The 17,251-nt window shown below is 57.1% G+C and overlaps 1 protein-coding gene across 1 annotated transcript; it reads right to left on the reverse strand.

The window, feature by feature from the left end:
- Positions 1-4,574: 4,574 nt before the first annotated feature.
- LOC142048380 (methanethiol oxidase-like) lies at positions 4,575-16,933 on the reverse strand. The gene is made up of 13 exons (XM_075075178.1): positions 12,867-16,933; positions 11,202-12,029; positions 10,510-10,563; positions 10,093-10,205; positions 8,786-8,971; positions 8,141-8,261; positions 7,868-8,050; positions 7,372-7,550; positions 7,091-7,169; positions 6,656-6,777; positions 6,463-6,555; positions 6,114-6,232; positions 4,575-5,474 (listed from the first exon to the last, which is right to left on the reverse strand). Exons 2-13 carry the CDS (start codon positions 11,203-11,205, stop codon positions 5,312-5,314), a joined length of 1,416 nt encoding a protein of 471 aa, XP_074931279.1. The 5' UTR covers positions 11,206-12,029; positions 12,867-16,933; the 3' UTR covers positions 4,575-5,311.
- Positions 16,934-17,251: the final 318 nt, after the last annotated feature.

Raw genomic sequence — 17,251 nt, forward strand, 5'->3', positions numbered from 1 at the left:
AGGAGCAGAAGGAAAACCACACCATCCAACCCTTGTGCCAAAACAGGCACGATTTATCACCTCAAGCAGCAGGGGCAAGGTTTGGAGGTTAATTTACAAGCTGCCAACGTGGACTGGGAAGCTTAACAAAGCTCGCTGGTAACTCCTTCAAGATGCGGCTTAGAGGGTGCGAGGCTGGAGCCCCCACAGCTCTGCACATCGGTGTTTCCTACCTAATGATCCTGACCTGCAGGGAGTCGCATTATAAGCAGCTGCCAGTTGGTTCTGATGATGTTCTGAAGCAGAGCTTTACTGACTAATTTAAATTCACAGAGTGAGCCCGATCCCCATTTGTCGCACCCACCCAAACTGCAGTGGGGCCGGCATTCATCAGCGGGCACCAAGGAGTCATTGCCAGCGTGTGTATGAAGGGGTCCCACCTCTCCACCAGCAGTGAACATGAAACGGAGAGGAAGAGGGAGATGAATTTTTTGAAGCTGTCAGGCTGATACACGCGCTCGCCAGAGACTGCTGGTGGGTGAGGAAGAACGCGCGGCAACGACGACACGTGAAATTGCACCGCTGATCGAAAGGCACCATATGGGAGACAGTGGGAGGTCGCTGGGTGCACTCCCCTGCTCCTGCTCGGTGCAGCTACAGACCCATGGGGGACCTGTTCTTTCTCAATCAGCTCACTGCAATAAGGCGCAGCTCCTACGGTACAAACTAGCCCGTGGTGTGACTCGAGTTGTGGACAAAGTCTCTGCTGAAAAAAGTCACCTTATGTCCTCCTCTAACAACCACACTTGAAAACAGAGAGGGGAATATGGGCCCTTCCTTGCATCATTATACCTGGGTATCAGATGTGCAGCCTCCAGCAGAGAAGCCGCTATCATGAGCGGGCAAAGCTGGTTGAATTCCTTCCAAAATCCACTAATCGCCTCTAAAAAGAACAAGCACACTGGTATTATGGGCAAAAGGAACTGTGTCCTAATAAAAGTGTCTCCCACATGTTAATATTCCTTCTGTAGCTAAGCTAAGATCTCGAGATCTTTTTAATGACTTGCATTTTAAGTGATTACTGATGAGTCCCGGTTCCGTGTTTGCCTACACAAGCATCGAGGGGTAATCCAAAACTCCTCTTCCTTGTGCCTTGTTCCAAAGGCTCCAGATCCCACCTCCTTCCCAGGGGCATGCTACCTTAGGCGTAGTGTACACAGCCTGGGAGCCCAGAAGTTTGTTCTCATATCAATCGCACAAAGCCAGGAAAAAATTAAACCCAGAAGAATCGGCCGGTTCCTTTTCCTCGATGACACATCTACAAAACACGTGATGCCTCCATTCCACCCTAGAGTGGCGACGCTCATCTTTCAGGTTGGGCACGGACAGCAGGCGGCGGATCACATAGCCAGTCAGAGGCAGAGTTATTTCACTCCGAGAGGCAGAGAGAAAAGGGGGCCTTAATGCAAGCAGTCACTTAAGCCTTGCTGCGCTGGGACTGCCTCTCGGGATGCAGTGAGGACAGCGCTGTGCTTGCTGCTTCTGCTTGGTAGCACATCTCTGACTGAGACATGTGGAGAGCTCACAGCTGAAGTCCTATGTTCTTTCAGGAACTGGATTATGCGCCCCATGCCAGGGAACACCCGAATGACAACTATCTACATAAATAAGAGAGCTGCAAGTGTTCCTTTTGAAGCCAGAGGTAGGATGCTTCCAGTGCCCTCAACGCTGGATTCCGAAGTTTACAATGCTTTGAAGAATTTTAGGCAAAGAGCCCTCAGGATAGAATAGATCAGAGGATAATTCTTCTGGGTGTCACTCATCTGACCGATTTCAAATGGCCGGCTTGAATGACTTGGAACTTACTCCCAGGGCGCCGTTTCTCTCTCCACGGGCAACGCAGGCAGCTACGCACGTGTCCACCTCCCGGACCCCCTGGTCTAAGGATGGGCAAGATGGATCCTGCCAGATACATTTCGTTTCTAGAACAGTCTTTGCAAGAGCAGACTAATCCATTCCACGAGACATGGGTTGAGAAGATAAGTGGGATTTCCAGCCTCGTGAAGGAGATGAAATCTGGATTCTCATGTATGATGAGAAGGGCTGGTTAGTAGGGTGCACAAGACAAAAGCTCAGATGCTCCAGGGCACGCTGCGCTCTGCCAAGCTGCTGGATGCCCTACACGGCTCAGCCATTAGGATTCGTGAACCAGGCTCAGGGGAAACTGCTCCCAACCCCAGCCACAGCCGTAGGCGCAGGCAACCACAGAACAAAACAAGCTGAGCTCAGGGGTGAGCCAAAAGGGAGCAGGAGGGTGAGGTTCCTGGCAGACAACCGCCGGCCGGCTGCGGAGCCCCAGCACAGCAGCCAGAAGTCGATGGCAGGTGGCACAGCTCCCTCCACACCGGCTGTGGCAAGACACAAACAGCTCCTGCGCCAGCACAGGAGAGGCCACCGAAGGCACGTCACACAGGCACAGAGTGCCCAGGACGCCGGTACAGGTGGAATGCAAGCGGCCCGCAGGGCAGAGGCACATTAAGACAACAGGCAAATGCTGTTCAAAGCAGGCAGGCTCGGCAAAGCCAAGATCACCTCCCTGGATCTCTTGATGGCCGCATCGAGCAGAGACAAGCCCAACGTGCCAGGGCTGCTGTGCTCACACCTGGCACGCGCGGTGCCCTGTGGCACGTCACTTCAAATCCAGTGCCACGTGCGGGCTGCAGGCTTTGCCCGAGGGAACGTCACCGCGGCACGACGACGCTGCTTCATGGACTCAGAGGTCCTTAGAGTCCCTACGAGCACTGCAAATCGGCCTCCGAGCCTGTGACAAACAAAAGCAGGAACGCTTGGCTTTTCTCCACTGGTGGAGAAGGACACGCAAACCAGGAGGACACGCGCTGAGCAGCGTACCTAAACATTTCGGGTTCCACTCCAAGGGCTCATCTACACTTCTCTGTACGAGTTTCTCGCCACTCTCTATTCATCCTACGATGAATGTGAAGGCAGAATATGTGTCAGTGGTTTGTTCATCTATTACAGAAGGCAAGATCTTTATTGTAAAACAAACTAATCAACGCCCTTTCCCACTCGCTGCAATATCCCTGATTCCGCTGCAAAATACATTAAGAAACAGCCAGAAAGTTACATTTGCACCCTCACCCCACCCCCTGCCCGGCAACATCTCTTAAAGAAAACCAAGGTCACATTCACACTCAGTGCAACTTCCACATATTCAGCCCAGCTTCTAAACACTGAAATGAGCAAATCCTACCAAAGCACAGCAAAAACCATTCAGGAGGGTTAGGAGATCTCAGCATTCATCTGCTGCAAGCCCGCAGACTGGAGGGGAGGAGATCAAACGTGTGGGTCTTCTGCTGCTGAGAGTTTCATATAGGCTGGCATTATTTCTTGCCTCTGCTGCTCTCTGGAACCGGAGGGAAAATTGAGGGTTCACCTGAAAAGAAGACCCAGGGCAGAACGGAGCACCCACCGCACGCTGGCATGGGGCGGCTGCTGGCCAGACCCTCCCTCAGCCAGCGGAGAGGAGGGGGCACCTCCAGTGAGATACGTGCTTTGGAGGGTGTGCGGGTAGGTGAGATAAGGCTCATTCCAAAGCCACCTCGACAGCAGGGATTTCCCCGGAGAAGGCCCTCAAACAAGGCACCTCTGGAGGATCAGGACGGGGTGTCCCACTGAAGTGATCATGGTGCTGAACAGCAGCACCCCAGGGTGACAAGAGAGCTGGAGCAGCGTGCTGGCCCATAGGAAGCGTGAAGGAAGTAAATGAAGTTGTATTCTTCCAAGGTAAACACACAAAAGGCTAAAACTTAGAAGGATCCTCTTCGTATCCTAATTTTGGCAATCTCCAAGCTAATTATGGTTTTGGCTGCAAATCGTACCCTCGCGAAGACACCCGAGGCAAATGGGACTGATGGGAAGACGTGTGGGTGTGCAGCCCGGTGTTGGAGGCCGGTGGTTGCCGTCCTGTGTAGCCAACAGGCTTGCGTTGTGCGAGTGGGATTTGACACTCCGCACAGCACATGACAGGCAGGAGAATGACCTGTAACCCCATACTGTGAGAGAGGACAGTCTACGGAGAATTTTTAAGGGGCTTTGCCTCAGCCGTGTTAAGACGACGCTGCCCATGTGAACTGATCGGCTGAAACCAATACTCTCCCCAGCAGCAAGCCAGCCGCATACAAACCCAGGGGATTGCACTAGAGTGCCTGCTAAACATGCTCTTTCACTGCTTCGTGTATCTTAAAGGAAACCCTACTAAGACCAACAGCTTGGCTGGGTGATGGCAACGCTACGTTGCTTTGACAAGGTACGGTTTTTTCAGGGGCAGAAAAAGAATGAATGGTCGCCAAGTTTCCCTATGAAATATGTGCTTGCAAGAATGCACGAAAACCCTGAACAAGCAAGGACAATTTCTACCAGAAACTTCCAGGAAGACTAACAGACGCTCTTGAACAACTAGCGTGATGTCTTAGGGATTTCCAGATCCCTGATCTTATCATTAACCACTGCAGCATTTGCTTTCCCCTGAAATAATTTGAAAGGCTTCAAAGAAATAAGACATGTGAAGATCTAGCTGATGCTATGAGCAATTTTATTCATGTTTAAAGCAGAACATAAGAGCAAACCAGTGTCAGGAACAGGCACCTCCTTTCAGCATAAAGCACTTGGTACTCCTTCAGCTGTGGCGCGTACCGGCCCAAGCACGAGGCCAGGGAGCCAAGAGGGCTCTCGTGCCAGGGGAAGACTGTCCAGGAATGGCCTGGCTGAAGAACAGAGCTCAGACGAACTGGGCACTTTGCTTGCTTTTGCCTTAGCTTTCAAGGGCAAACAGGCTCCGAACCACGCCGGAGAGCTCGGCGCCCTGCTGCCGGCCCCGGCACCGGGCAGCAAGAGCTAACGGGCCGGGGACGTCGAGGCAGGTGCCCGACAGGCCTGCGGCAACAAGGCGAGGCACGGCGCGTATGCAGACCCCTGCCAAAAGGCACGGTGGTACCGCACATCTCTATGGGCGAGCGACTGCTGGGCTCCGCTCTCCGAACCGTGCCCAGGGATTGCTTTGCACTGAAAACAAAGGGTGCCTGGACCGACGGCTCAGGCGCACGGCCTGGCAAGACGCGGCCCGTGCCCTGTGCCGCCGCTCACTGGTCTGCCTGAACCAAACCCTCGCGACAAGGCAGAGCTTCCGTAGCTCGGGTTAGCGGAAATCTAGACTCCAGCAAGGAATAGGCACCCCCAAGCCCAATTACCCCACGCTTTTGCTTAGTGGCTGCACTACAGAAGAGGGAGAAGAAGGGGGTCTTTCAGGCGGCACCTAGGCCAAGATGTCGGAGGTGGAATCCCCACAAGGGAAGTGGATCTCGTGGGCGAGGCAAGGCCCATTGGGTTCCTTTCCAAAATCCACCAGGAAGTTCTTGTTCACGGTCAGGCCTCCTTTCTCAGTGTCCACATCAATCTGCAGCATGACAGAGCCTTCCCTGTCAGGGGACAAGAGCGCGGCTATTACAGACAGGCAAACCTCAGCCCTGTTCAAGAGGTCCTGCCCTTCGCCCTCCTGCTCCGTATCGAGGCAGAGGCTTCCCCCTTAACGTCTCGTCCTCTGCAGGGAGAAGGGAGCGGAGGCCCAGTCTCGGTACTGGCAGACACCAGCGCCCACCACTTTGTCCTGAACCTCAGTGGCTGTGAGTAAACCGCTCGGCACGATGTGCCAGGCAGGCTGGGGCTTGCCTTTGCCCCGGAGGCCATCGTCTGCTTTGCTAAATCAAAGCGTCTCTGGGGGATACACTGGGAGATGTCGTACGGAGACGCGGCCTGGCTCCCAGAGACCCTCCGGTGGACTCGCGCCACCCTCCGGACTGAAGCACGTGTGCTCTGCCAGGCAAAACCCTGGCACTGCAGCTGCACACAGGCAGCAGCGGCACCTTGCCCGGCCAGCGATGGTTGTGAGGCAACCGCATGAGGAATTCAACCTGAGGCAGCTGCGGGGACGATGCCGGGAAAATCCGCCCCCCTGCGATCACCAGCGCGCCCTTGCAGCCCCCCAGATGAGGCGCCTTCCCCGTTTCTAGCCAAGAGGCCACGCAGAAGAGGCCCCTTCCATCCCAAATGTTTCTTACGTGACCATGTTCGGGTAGAACTGCTTGTCCCACGTGCTGTAGAAGGAGTTGGTGACGTACAGCCTCTTGCCATCCAGGCTGAGCTGCATCTTACAAGGGCCGCCGTACACCCTCTTGCACTGAAGGCACAACAGACAGCGCCGATGTTACTGGCTGCTTTCTTTCGGCAGCCAAGCACGAGCAGGAGCAGGGGCGCCGAGCGGAGCGGAGCGGCTGCCGCCCCTTCCAGCACAGGCCAGCCACCAGGAGCTGCAGGCACACGGGCCGCTGCAGTGGAGACCTGCCCCAAAGACCCCGGGCAGAGAAGTGGCGGAGCAGAGCCAAAGGCCCAAGAGGACGCAGAACTCACCTTGATCACCAAGGGCTCCGGCTGGCACTTGAGCTCTTCGTCTCTACACACGGCCACGGGTCCGCCTCTGAGGATGCTGCCTCCCACAAACACCTGTAAGCGAGGCAGTGGGAGACGTGTTGCCTCGTCGGCCAAGCGCCACCAGGTCCTGCTAAGGAACCCCAGGGGGCGAGCCCTTCTGCCCCTGCCTCACCTGGCCCACCAGCCTGGGCTTGCAGGTTTTGGAAAGCTCATACTGGCGGATGTCTCCGTGCAGCCAGTTGCTGACGTACAGGTACTTGTCGTCCATTGAGATGACGAGGTCGACCGTGAAGGCTAGGGCACAGAAACGGAGAGCTCCAGAGAAGGCAGCACCAACAGAAGGCATGCCCTGCCTCCAGCCCCAGCTCGCATCTGCCCCTGCCATTCTCTCCGTCGGGCCTCCAGCGCAGGAGACCTGCCCAAGTGCACGGGCTCCAGCCGGGGCAGCAGCGCCTTCCTGGCGGTGGGCGCAGCCCCTCAGCGCCCCCGACAAGCCTTCCGTCGCGTTTCTCAGCAGGGCTCTGAGGGGCAGCGAGCGGGCTTTGCCAGGCTGCACGTCACAAGGCTCTGGGAGGGAGAAGGAAACGCCACCCCAGGCCGCACGAACCTGGCATCTTGCACATAATCCATCCCGTCACTTCCTTGGCCGGAATCCGAATCACCTCCTGTACTGCCCAGTTGTCTCTCTGCACAAGAAACACAGGCACCGCACCATGAGCGCTCCCGGCTGCCCAGGCAAGAGCGCTCCCCGGCACCCGCACGCTTGCACGGCCAGGCAAAGCCGCCTGAGGGAGGCCACCGCTGCTGCCAGCTACCTCTCCTGAGCCCCTCTCGGCCCCCTGCAGCTCACCACGGCCGCTCTCCCCTGGCTGCTGGCAGGGCACTTGCCTCGCACTTGTAGAAGCGGTAGATGATGCCGCTCAGGGCACAGCTGACGTATCCCTCGGCAGCGTCGGGGTTGTGGAGGAATCTAACGCACAGGGGCAGAGAGTCCTCGCCCAGGTCAAAGCACTGGGTGAGGGTGCGGCAGGACAAGTTCCACACGTTCAGGCGGCGCCCAAAGACCCCTGAGCAAGAGGAGAACCAAGTCAGAAGGGAGGGGGCCCCCCACGGAGACTCACCCCTGCCCACAGCGCCCAACGACCGGGACAGCCGTGGCAGCGTCTAGCCACAGGCAGCAGAATGATTTAGGCAGCGATTTAGGCAATGATTTAGGGAGCAGCGGGAAAAGGCGGGGACCAGCCTGGCTTGAGGACAGACGCTGCACGTCTGTAAAATGGGCCCTGTGGGGAGGAATCTTCCCGTCCCCTCTCTCTGACCGCATCGACACCCTCCCACCACCTTGGTGAGTTCTGGCTCGGCACTTGCCTCTGTATTCCCTCACCTTTCTTCAAGTCGTTGGGATCAAATCCATACCCCGCACGCTTCATGACGAACCCGGCAGAGCTGACCAGAACATTGTGGCGCGGCTGGAACCAGAAGTCGTATCCGCTCGGGGGGGTCTCGCACTCGTTTTCCCAGTTCCCCTTCAGCTCAAAGCTCTCGCCATCCAGCACAATAAATCCACCTGTGATACAGAAAGGGGAGGCATGGCAAGCCACGTTCTCCGCTGCCAAACCAGTCGGTTCCTTCACGGGGTTGTTACAGGGCAAAGTACCTTTCGCATTGCCAGAAGGATCTCCCACGTTGGCGATCAGAATATCACCGCTAGGCAGGCTGCGAGGTACATTGAGGTACCCCTTGTTGCACTTCCAGAAGACATCCACCGGCTCAATCATCTGGAAGAAAGTCGACGCGCACATACGTCAGCCTCCCGACTGCTCAGCCCGTTTCACATGCCCTGGCTGAGCCTTTGGCCATCGGAGACTTCTGAAAGTCCCTGACGCTTGCAGGAGCGTTCTGGCCAAGCGCTCACGCTTGCCGGGCCCTGCTCCTCCTTGGGGAGGAGCACGGAGGCCTCGGAGCTCCTGGCTGCACAGGCAGCGAGGATGCAGCAACGCCCAGCTCGTATCAGCTGGCCTGTCCACCTCGCCTGTGGGTGGGGGGCAGGCACGGGGCGTCGCGTGGCTTCCAGGCACTAGATGCTCTCTGGACAAAACACGTGCAGAGGGAGGAACGCGACGACGATCAGAGCCTTCCTCGGTCTGACGGGAGGGAGCTGGGAGGGGAACGGGACGCAGCTCTCTAAAATCAAGGCGGAAGAGAAGATGAAGAGAGAGCCCCTCTTCCCTGGGTACGATTCCAGAAGCACCAGTTCCCAACTCCTTCCCGGAAACCTGTCTTTGCATCAGCCCAGGCGTACCTTACACAGCTTGGGAGCCCGGCACTGTGAACCCACATCCACCACGTAAATGCGGGAGGAAATCAAACAGGGAAGAATCAGCTTGGTCCTTTTCGTTGTGATATTGTCAAGGCAGGTGCAGCCAGTGCTCCACCCCGAGGCATGCAGCTCGTCTTTGAGGTTGGGCATGGGCAGGCGGTGGATCACCTAGGCAGGCAAGGCAGAGTTAGGGTTCATTCAGGGGCGGCAGGGAGAAATGGGACCCTAACGCCGGCAGATTCGTCGGACCCGGTGGCCTCCCTTTGACTGTGGCGGGGACCGCCTCTAGAGGCTCGCGGAGGAGAACACTGCTCCTTGCAGTGGCCACTGCTCTTTGTCAGGCCGCTGTGCGCAGCCCAGAAATGGGGAGATTCTCTCAAGAATTCCCCACCCCACGCCACCAAACTTCAGAAAAATCACGGGTGAAGAAATTATCATCTTCCACGTGACAACGCTGGTGCCTTGCTCGGCAAACACCTCCTAAGAGCGGAGTCCAAAATGTGTTAACAACTTTCAGCAGGCTATACTGGCTTGAAAGACCACGTTCTTTCTTCTAAGCTCTTGTAGTAATGACCTAGGCAGGTCACATACACACCCTTGACGTCGATAACCTGTCTTTGCAGCCTTCAGAGGCAGGTGAATGCCGATTCCCCGTGTAGGGCGACAGCAGGCGGGCTGGGGCAGTGCACCACAGAGCATTAGACACACGCTCAGCGCTGCAGAAGTGCTGGATACCCTAAACCACCTGGGTCACTGGCGACCATTCTCCGTGCCGAGCAGCCACTGAGAGGGTGATGCAGAGCAAGGGCTCAATAGCTCACTAGCAGCACCGAGATGCTCTGGAAGTGAGTTGGGAAGTGAGTCAGAGCCGGCTCGTCCCCAGGACACAGAGATGGAGAGGGTTCAGCCAAAGCCAGGCTAACGGGGGGCAGTGGGAAGAGAGAAGGAAGGTGAGGTTCCTAGCAGCCAACATCCCCAGCGTGCGCGTACCACCGGCGGAGAAGAAGTAGACCTGCCGTGACAAAAGTCACATGGGGCTTCCCAGTCAGGTCTTGGCAGGACGTGAACAGGCAGGAGGCAAGAGTCGGGCCAGGGTGGATGAGACAGGAAGATGCAGGAAGGCAAGAAGGTGCAAGGCATAAACAGCCAGGCGGCATGACAGAGGGCCTATCACGCAATCTGATTTTCCCCAGCAAAAAAAAGCAAATGCCCTGAAGTTGGGGGCCCTGTGAACACAGAGCCAGCAGGTGGTCGCCAGCCCAGTAAAAACACAGCCGAGACACAGGTACCTGGCCATAGCACGGAGACCTGGGGTTGAGATCCACGGTGGCCAGGAAGTCAGGTTGGTCGATGCATGTTTCCCTGTAGGTACAGGTCACGTAGGCAACCTCCTCCCTGGGAGCTGGGTATATAGAAAGCCGCCGTTAAAAGGTGCCACGAACCAGCCAGGAAGGAAAGGAAAAGCTTCAGCAGACTCTCACACAGGACTGAACTTTATTTCCCTCCTCGGTCACCGCCAGCTCCCCAGCCCTGGCTCCATTGCTGGCCCAGAGGGGAGATCACCGAAAGTGGGTCTCCGTATAGTTACCGTTTTCTCCCTTTGCGGGAAGGGACTCCGCGTGCCCAGTTAATTAACGGTGGTCTCCGCTCACACGGAGCCCTTCCCCAAACACCCCCCACTCCAAAATGCGCTCAAGAGGACTTGCCTTTCACCACATCTGGGCAGCTGGGGTACTCGTAGCACTGAGCTCTGCACCTGTCTGGTTCGAGCAGAAGAGAAGAATGACATGAGAAACGGCCACGTCCTTAAGAGGTGCCCACGCCAAAGAGCCTGTCCCACGCGATGGCCCTTCTCCCACCCCAGCTCTCAACGGGCACCTCTGAGACCAGCAGCTGCTGCCGTGATGGCACTGAACATCTCAGGTCCAGGGGAGGAATCCTCCCTGAAGTGCCACTGGGGATATCACGGGCCAAACCAGCGCTCAGTCCCCTTTTGCACCCTCTGAGCCCCAGCGGAGGACAGCGACCTTCCACCGAGGACCACGCCAGTACTGGAGGGCTGGCCGGGAAGGGAAGCCTGGCTTCTTGTCTCCCCAGCGGCTGCCAGGCAGAAGGGGAGGCTGCCCTCACCGTGGGCACTACAGCCACAGGGACGTAGCCCTTTGAGGCAAAAAGGAGCCCCCAGAAGCAGCCCCGTAGCGAGACCAAAGAAACCTTCAGTCCCACCTCTCTCCTTCCTGCCCCGCTGCAGGGGAACAAAGCTACCGGTCCCCAGGCGGGACTCAGTGTCAGGGTGGGAAACCTGCAGCCTCCAGGCAGCGGCTCAGCCACATCCAGGATGGAGCTACAAGCCCTGGAGCTGGGGTGGGCTGCGGGGAGGCTGCAGAGCGTCTCTTACCCATGCTGAAGGCCGCCTGGCTCGCCGTCCTCAAGAGCAGAGGTGTGGAGGTGGAGGTGCAGCTCGCTGGAGAGGGCTGTGCTGTGCCAAGGCGGCTCTCCGGGGGCCTTATATACACGGCAAAGGGGTGGGGGCAGAAAGCAAGGTGCCAAGGGAGGAGCCACGGCTCCTAAGCATTTGGGAGGTGCCAGACCAGCGCGGTGGCTTGTTTCCGCCTTGCTAACCACCAATCTAGAGGAAAGATCTGCTGGTCTGTGCAGGTCTTTTCCTCAAACACAACCTCCCGTATCTGATCCTGGGGCTCTCAGCATCTCCAATGGGACTTCCTTGCTTCCGGAGGCCTCCGTGTCCCGTAGAAATGGCCCCCTGCCATACAAATGTGCAGTGGCTGCAAATTCCACGCCAGGCATGGGAGGTCCAGCGAGATAATCCGCCCCACCGGCGGCCTCCTGGAAATTACAAGCTTGGAACGTACGGCGGCCACCAAAGGCACCTCTGAAATCCAGACCCTGACAGAAGGCACGTCCTCTGTTTGGGGGCTGAGCTGAAGGCATCACGGGCGCCCTGCCGTCAGCTCAGCAAGCCAGGTCCAGAGGTGCCTCTACCACAAGAAGACCTTCTGAGCTCTGAGGGCCGTGAGCTGAGGTGCGGCGCCCAGAGGATGAAATCAGAAGAGACCCGAGAGACCAAACAGCTAGAAGAGACGTCGGGCTAGAAATGCGTGCTACGGAAATGCACGGATGTGTCCTTGCTGATGCAGCACTTACAGGGCCAAGGCCTGCCTGCTGCCCCTCGGGCTCGGGTCTCCGTACGGGCGAGTCAGCCCACCTGTGGAAAAGAGGAGCGTGGGGGCAATTCGGCACCGCCACTGCCTGAGCAGTAGCCACCTCCTCCCTCCACCTTACTGAAGTGGAACAATGCCGCGGAAAACTAAGGACAGAGCTGCCTCCACGTCCACCTGCCCAGACAAAGCGCAGCTCTGCAGGACGTGACATGGCCCGTCAGCTTGAGGGCTGCAGCCAGGGGGGTCTCCTCGCCTCGCCCGTCGCCCCGCTGCTCAGCTCCCACCCGAGCTCCCATGGCAGGCACCGACACCACCAAGTGCCTGGCACCAGGGGCACTGAAAGTGGACCGAACCGCCACAAAACACCCACGGGAACAGCAGAGACCTCTGCTGAAGGGACTGAGGTGTTGGAGAGAAGCCTTTTGGAGGAAGGGTCCCCTCCCGAGATCGCCATGAGCCTGGCTGCCACTGGCTGCACCTAAAGCAGGAAGAAAACACCAAGCACCGCGCAACGTGAACGAGTGTCGTATCTTGTGGAAGAGCTCCTCAATCAGTGGGCAAATTACACAGGAAAAGTAATTGCTCCACGCAGGAATGCAGGAACATCTGGCAGCGCCATTAAAGAAGCCCTCGGGAGATCTCTATCAGAAGAGAGGGCAGCTTAGCCCATCTCACTAGGGCCATAATTAAATGGCTTCCAGAAGAGCACTTCAAACACGCGACACGCGGACACAGGAGCAGCCAAACTCCTGGTCTTTTCTGGAAGCAAGGAGCATCACGCTGCTGCCATTGGGAGAACCCGTGATTTGTGTAGCAGAAGCCGCATCTCAGCAGTTTCAGTGCAAGAGGCAAAGGCAGCCACGGGAGGGGTCGTTAGCGACCTCAGCCAGACACTTCCATGCCGCCAGTCGACGTACGGTTCCTATGGACAAGCTGCGTCCCAGGTACGTCAAGGTTCACTACAAGGCAAGGAGAGGGTGTTAAAATAAGATCGTGGACGAAAGGAGAAAGCACGCAAAGTAATGCCTCAAAGCCTTATGTTATTAGCTGTGAAAGAAGTTGTGATCCTGGGCAAGAGAAGCCACAGGGGAAGAAATTCTATCCTCACGTCAAAGCAGGCATGTAATGGAGACACTTCTGGACGGATTTCCACAGCATTAGAGCAGGCCATTTATTGAGCAGAGTACCCACCGGCGGCCCCAACGGAGGAACCTTTCCTGGGCGTCAGAAAAACTAGCAAATGTAAGGAGGAACTGCAAAGGATGCCCGAAGGGAGAGGCATCGAGAGCTACGCTGCGCATGGGGTAGTTCAGCTGCATCAGGCCAAACCGGAGTAAGGGACCGGGCTCCTCCCTGGACTGCAGGGGGTCAGTGTAACACCAGGTTAATGCGTACAGGACATTGCCAACTCCAAATGGCGAGGAGGCTCAACGAAAGACCACTGCACGTCCGCACCGGACAAAACCAAGACGGGCAGGCCAATGCCACACGACCCAGAGTGCTGAACATTGGCTGTCTGTCCCCCCACGCGGCTCTACGAACGCTAAACCCTTCTGTTCCACCCGTGCGGAGCCAGCGGCACTCTGACGGTGAGGGACACAGGGCTGCCTCCTAGGCTGGGCACTGCTTTCCAAGCCTAGCAGGGTATTGCTAGATTTCCCCTTCTGGGTTAAGCACTTCTACACTACTTCTCAGGGGAGTTTGTTTCCTAGACGCGTGCTTCTGAACAGGGCTGTTGCCTGTTGCGGCGCCTGTAGCCGGTCAACGCTCTGGCTCGTCACGCTGCAGCACAGCCACGCTCACAACGTGCCACGTGCTCGGGGCCGCGCTCGCGGGAGGGGAAGCAAAGAGTCTGTCTCCATCTCCCGTTCTCAGAGCCAAACTCTTCCGCACCTCCCGAGGGCAGCAAAGCTGTCTTGGGCTCACAAAGAGGGGACAGCCGTGGGAACCAACTGTCCGATCGTCACCGGGCAGATTTCAGGACCTCGCGCCTCAGGAAGCAGAAGGAAGCCCTCGGTCCGGAGCAGCTCCGTCGCCGGAGCTGGCTGTCCTCCTCAGAGCAACGCAGAACGGCCCTTCCCTCCTCTCGGCTTGACTGCACCGAGCTCAGCCCATTGCTCCCCCCGCTGCTCCGAGCGGGGCAGAGCGGCCCATCTCTCTCCGGCCGAGAGCACGAGAGAGCTTCAGGCACTGGGCCCCGCTTGCTGCCGCCCGTGTTGGCCTGGCTGGCCGCAAGCACCAGCGGCCCCACAGACACGCAAGAGCCTCCTGCTCCATCAGGAGCGGTGCCAGGTGCTCGGCTGATGCCTCTTTGCACGCTTTTGCTGTCACGATATGCGAGTCTCCCTGCACCTTCTTCTTGCACCTGCACACCTGCTCGTTACAAAGCTCATTAGTCTTCCAGTCATCAACAAAGTTTGCTGGTCGTCCTCTTTGGCTTTCCTTGGTGACGTCTTTGGCATCCCTCGCAAAACCAAGCTGTGGGGTGTAGAGTTTTCTAATTAAAACTGATGGTAGGAGGGATAAGAGCAGGCTCAGCAACACCAGCAAGCAAGCAAGCGATGGTTAGCGGAGAGCGATATCGCTGAGGTCTGCTCTCGGCCCAGCAACAGCTCCCTGTGGCAGGCAGAGGTGGGGAGCCACGGCACAGAGGAGCAATCAGGGGCTTCGCCGGGCAGCCCACGCTGAGGTGGCACCTGCTCCCCTCCTCCCACCATCCCTTCCAACCCCGATAGGGCAGGACACGCTGTAATTCTGATAATGGGCACGACTCGGTGATGCAATCCGACGCAGACTAGCACAGCACATTAGGTGCACTGCGAGAAGGCTTTGCCTCACCGGGGACACCAACTCTGCTCGAACACCCCAGCAAGAAGTGCCCCGGCTACGGGAGCCGGCCCCATCCTTGCCCCGGTTCTCCAGGGGGGACGTTCTCTCGCTTCCCACCCCACCCTACCATAAAACCCCGGAGGGGCCCCGGGCTCTCTACGTGTTGCTCCTGGTCTTGCGTTCGCACATCCCCCTCTCCTACACACTGCACCTGGCCTCCACACTCTCCTTAGAGCCCTCTGCCACCTTCCAACGTTCAGCTGGGCCCGGAGAGCCAGGAGAGCAGCAGAGGCTGGAAAGACTTTAGCCAGTGCCAGTGTCCGGGCAAAAGACTCCATCAGAGGTGAGTTGTCCTAGGCTTTGCCAGGCTCCATATCTCTCCAGGGTTTCACTGTGTTCCAGCCTGTTCCCCTCTTCAGGAGCAGAAGGAAAACCGCACCATCCAACCCTTCAAGATATTGTGAAACTGAGCTTTGCTGGCAAATTCATGCTGGTAAACTCATGGCAACCACAGAGCAAAACAAGCTGAGCTCAGGGGTGAGCCGAAAGGGAGCAGGAGGGTGAGGTTCCTGGCAGACAACCGCCGGCCAGCTGCGGAGCCCCAGCACAGCAGCCAGAAGTCGATGGCAGGTGGCACAGCTCCCTCCACACCGGCTGTGGCAAGACACAAACAGCTCCTGTGCCAGCACAGGAGAGGCCACCGAAGGCACGTCACACAGGCACAGAGTGCCCAGGACGCCGGTACAGGTGGAATGCAAGCGGCCCGCAGGGCAGAGGCACATTAAGACAACAGGCAAATGCTGTTCAAAGCAGGCAGGCTCGGCAAAGCCAAGATCACCTCCCTGGATCTCTTGATGGCCGCATCGAGCAGAGACAAGCCCAACGTGCCAGGGCTGCTGTGCTCACACCTGGCACGCGCGGTGCCCTGTGGCACGTCACTTCAAATCCAGTGCCACGTGCGGGCTGCAGGCTTTGCCTGAGGGAACATCAGCGTGGCACGACGACGCTGCTTCTCCCCCAAGGCACTTCTGCCTCCTCCCCACTCCTACTTGATCCGCCCCTTCCCCTCCAAACGCGTGGTTTGCTGCTGGAGCAGGACTCACAGGGGAGGGGGCATAAAGGTCTGGCCAGAAGCATTGCAGCGGTGGGATCAGCCCTCCCCGCTACAGCCCACAGCTACAACCGGACAAACCCATCCGAAACCCACATCCTTAGGGGGTGATTTCCAACACCATGTAATGAGAAGTGACTCCCGGCTGCCACCGAAGGGCCCTGCCATGGGCACCCGCAGGGAGACGGACCCCGAGTCGCTCTTCTGGCAGCACAGTTTTCTGCCGGATCAGCTCCTTCAGCCGAGTCCTCCCACAGCCGCACAATCGCCCCATCGGACGCATGAGGAGTGGCAGCACCACGCAGCTGGGGAGGATGAACGGGCAGGACCTGCTTTTTCTCGTCTTCCACGCCTCTGCCTAAAGACAGGCTTTAGCACCTTGCCTCAGAGGTCCTTAGAGTCCCTACGAGCACTGCAAATCGGCCTCCGAGCCTGAGACAAACAAAAGCAGGAACGCTTGGCTTTTCTCCACTGGTGGAGAAGGACACGCAAACCAGGAGGACACGCGCTGAGCAGCGTACCTAAACATTTCGGGTTCCACTCCAAGGGCTCATCTACACTTCTCTGTATATTACAAGGCACTCCCCTACACTCTTAGACCCAAAAGTAGGAGGTCGGTCTTCACCAGAGAAGTAGAGAGCTCAAAGTAGCCGATCAAAAATAGGTTTTTTCAATGGCAGCTCTCATCATGACTGCTCTGGCTTCACTTAAGCTGAAACTCCTCTCTCTTCTATAGCTTTCCCAGCAAATAACTGGGATATACTACATCTTCCTGTCCTCCTGCACTTGTTGAGAATACTACAAATAGACTCTCTTTCTGGTGTAAAAACACATGCTTGTCTTGGATATGACCAGGCAGCAGAGATATAAGTGAATCTGCAACTCAAATTAACAATGAATGAGTGAAAACTCGGAAGAAGTTACGTATGAAGGAATAGGCAAGCTGCACTGTGCCCTCCCGTGGCCAGCTGGAGGATCATCTGCTTTCTTTAATGCCAAAAACTGAAGTCATGCTGATGCACTCGGAGGCAGTTTGGAGGTACCACAGACTGCAGGTCCCTAGGTCATGTTCACTGGCTTCTTTGCAGTCTTACCTACTTCCCAATAGACCATGATTTCAGCAAACAGTATCAACCAGTGCGTGCAGACCCAGGGTTTTGTGTGCTGGTAAGGATGGATTTTGGCCGGCGGGTGAAACCTCTACACTACTACTGATGAACATGTGAGTATCTTTTTGCGACCCCCACATACCTGGACCTACTCTGCATCCTCCAAGTTATTTTGCTTTGCTGCATTTGTTTCTTCCACTTTGACAAGCACAAGAGA

The sequence above is a fragment of the Phalacrocorax aristotelis genome, chromosome 25 (assembly GCF_949628215.1).
Source record: "Phalacrocorax aristotelis chromosome 25, bGulAri2.1, whole genome shotgun sequence".
In the NCBI taxonomy this organism is placed as follows: Eukaryota; Metazoa; Chordata; class Aves; order Suliformes; family Phalacrocoracidae; genus Phalacrocorax; species Phalacrocorax aristotelis.

Excerpts from the sequence above, each read along its gene's own strand:
- LOC142048380 (XM_075075178.1), bottom strand. Across the intron at positions 6,556-6,655 it reads AGCCCAGGCTGGTGGGCCAG|GTGTTTGTGGGAGGCAGCAT; the intron begins GTGAGGCAGGGG and ends CCTCGCTTACAG. Across the intron at positions 5,475-6,113 it reads TTCTACCCGAACATGGTCAC|GGAAGGCTCTGTCATGCTGC; the intron begins GTAAGAAACATT and ends GTCCCCTGACAG.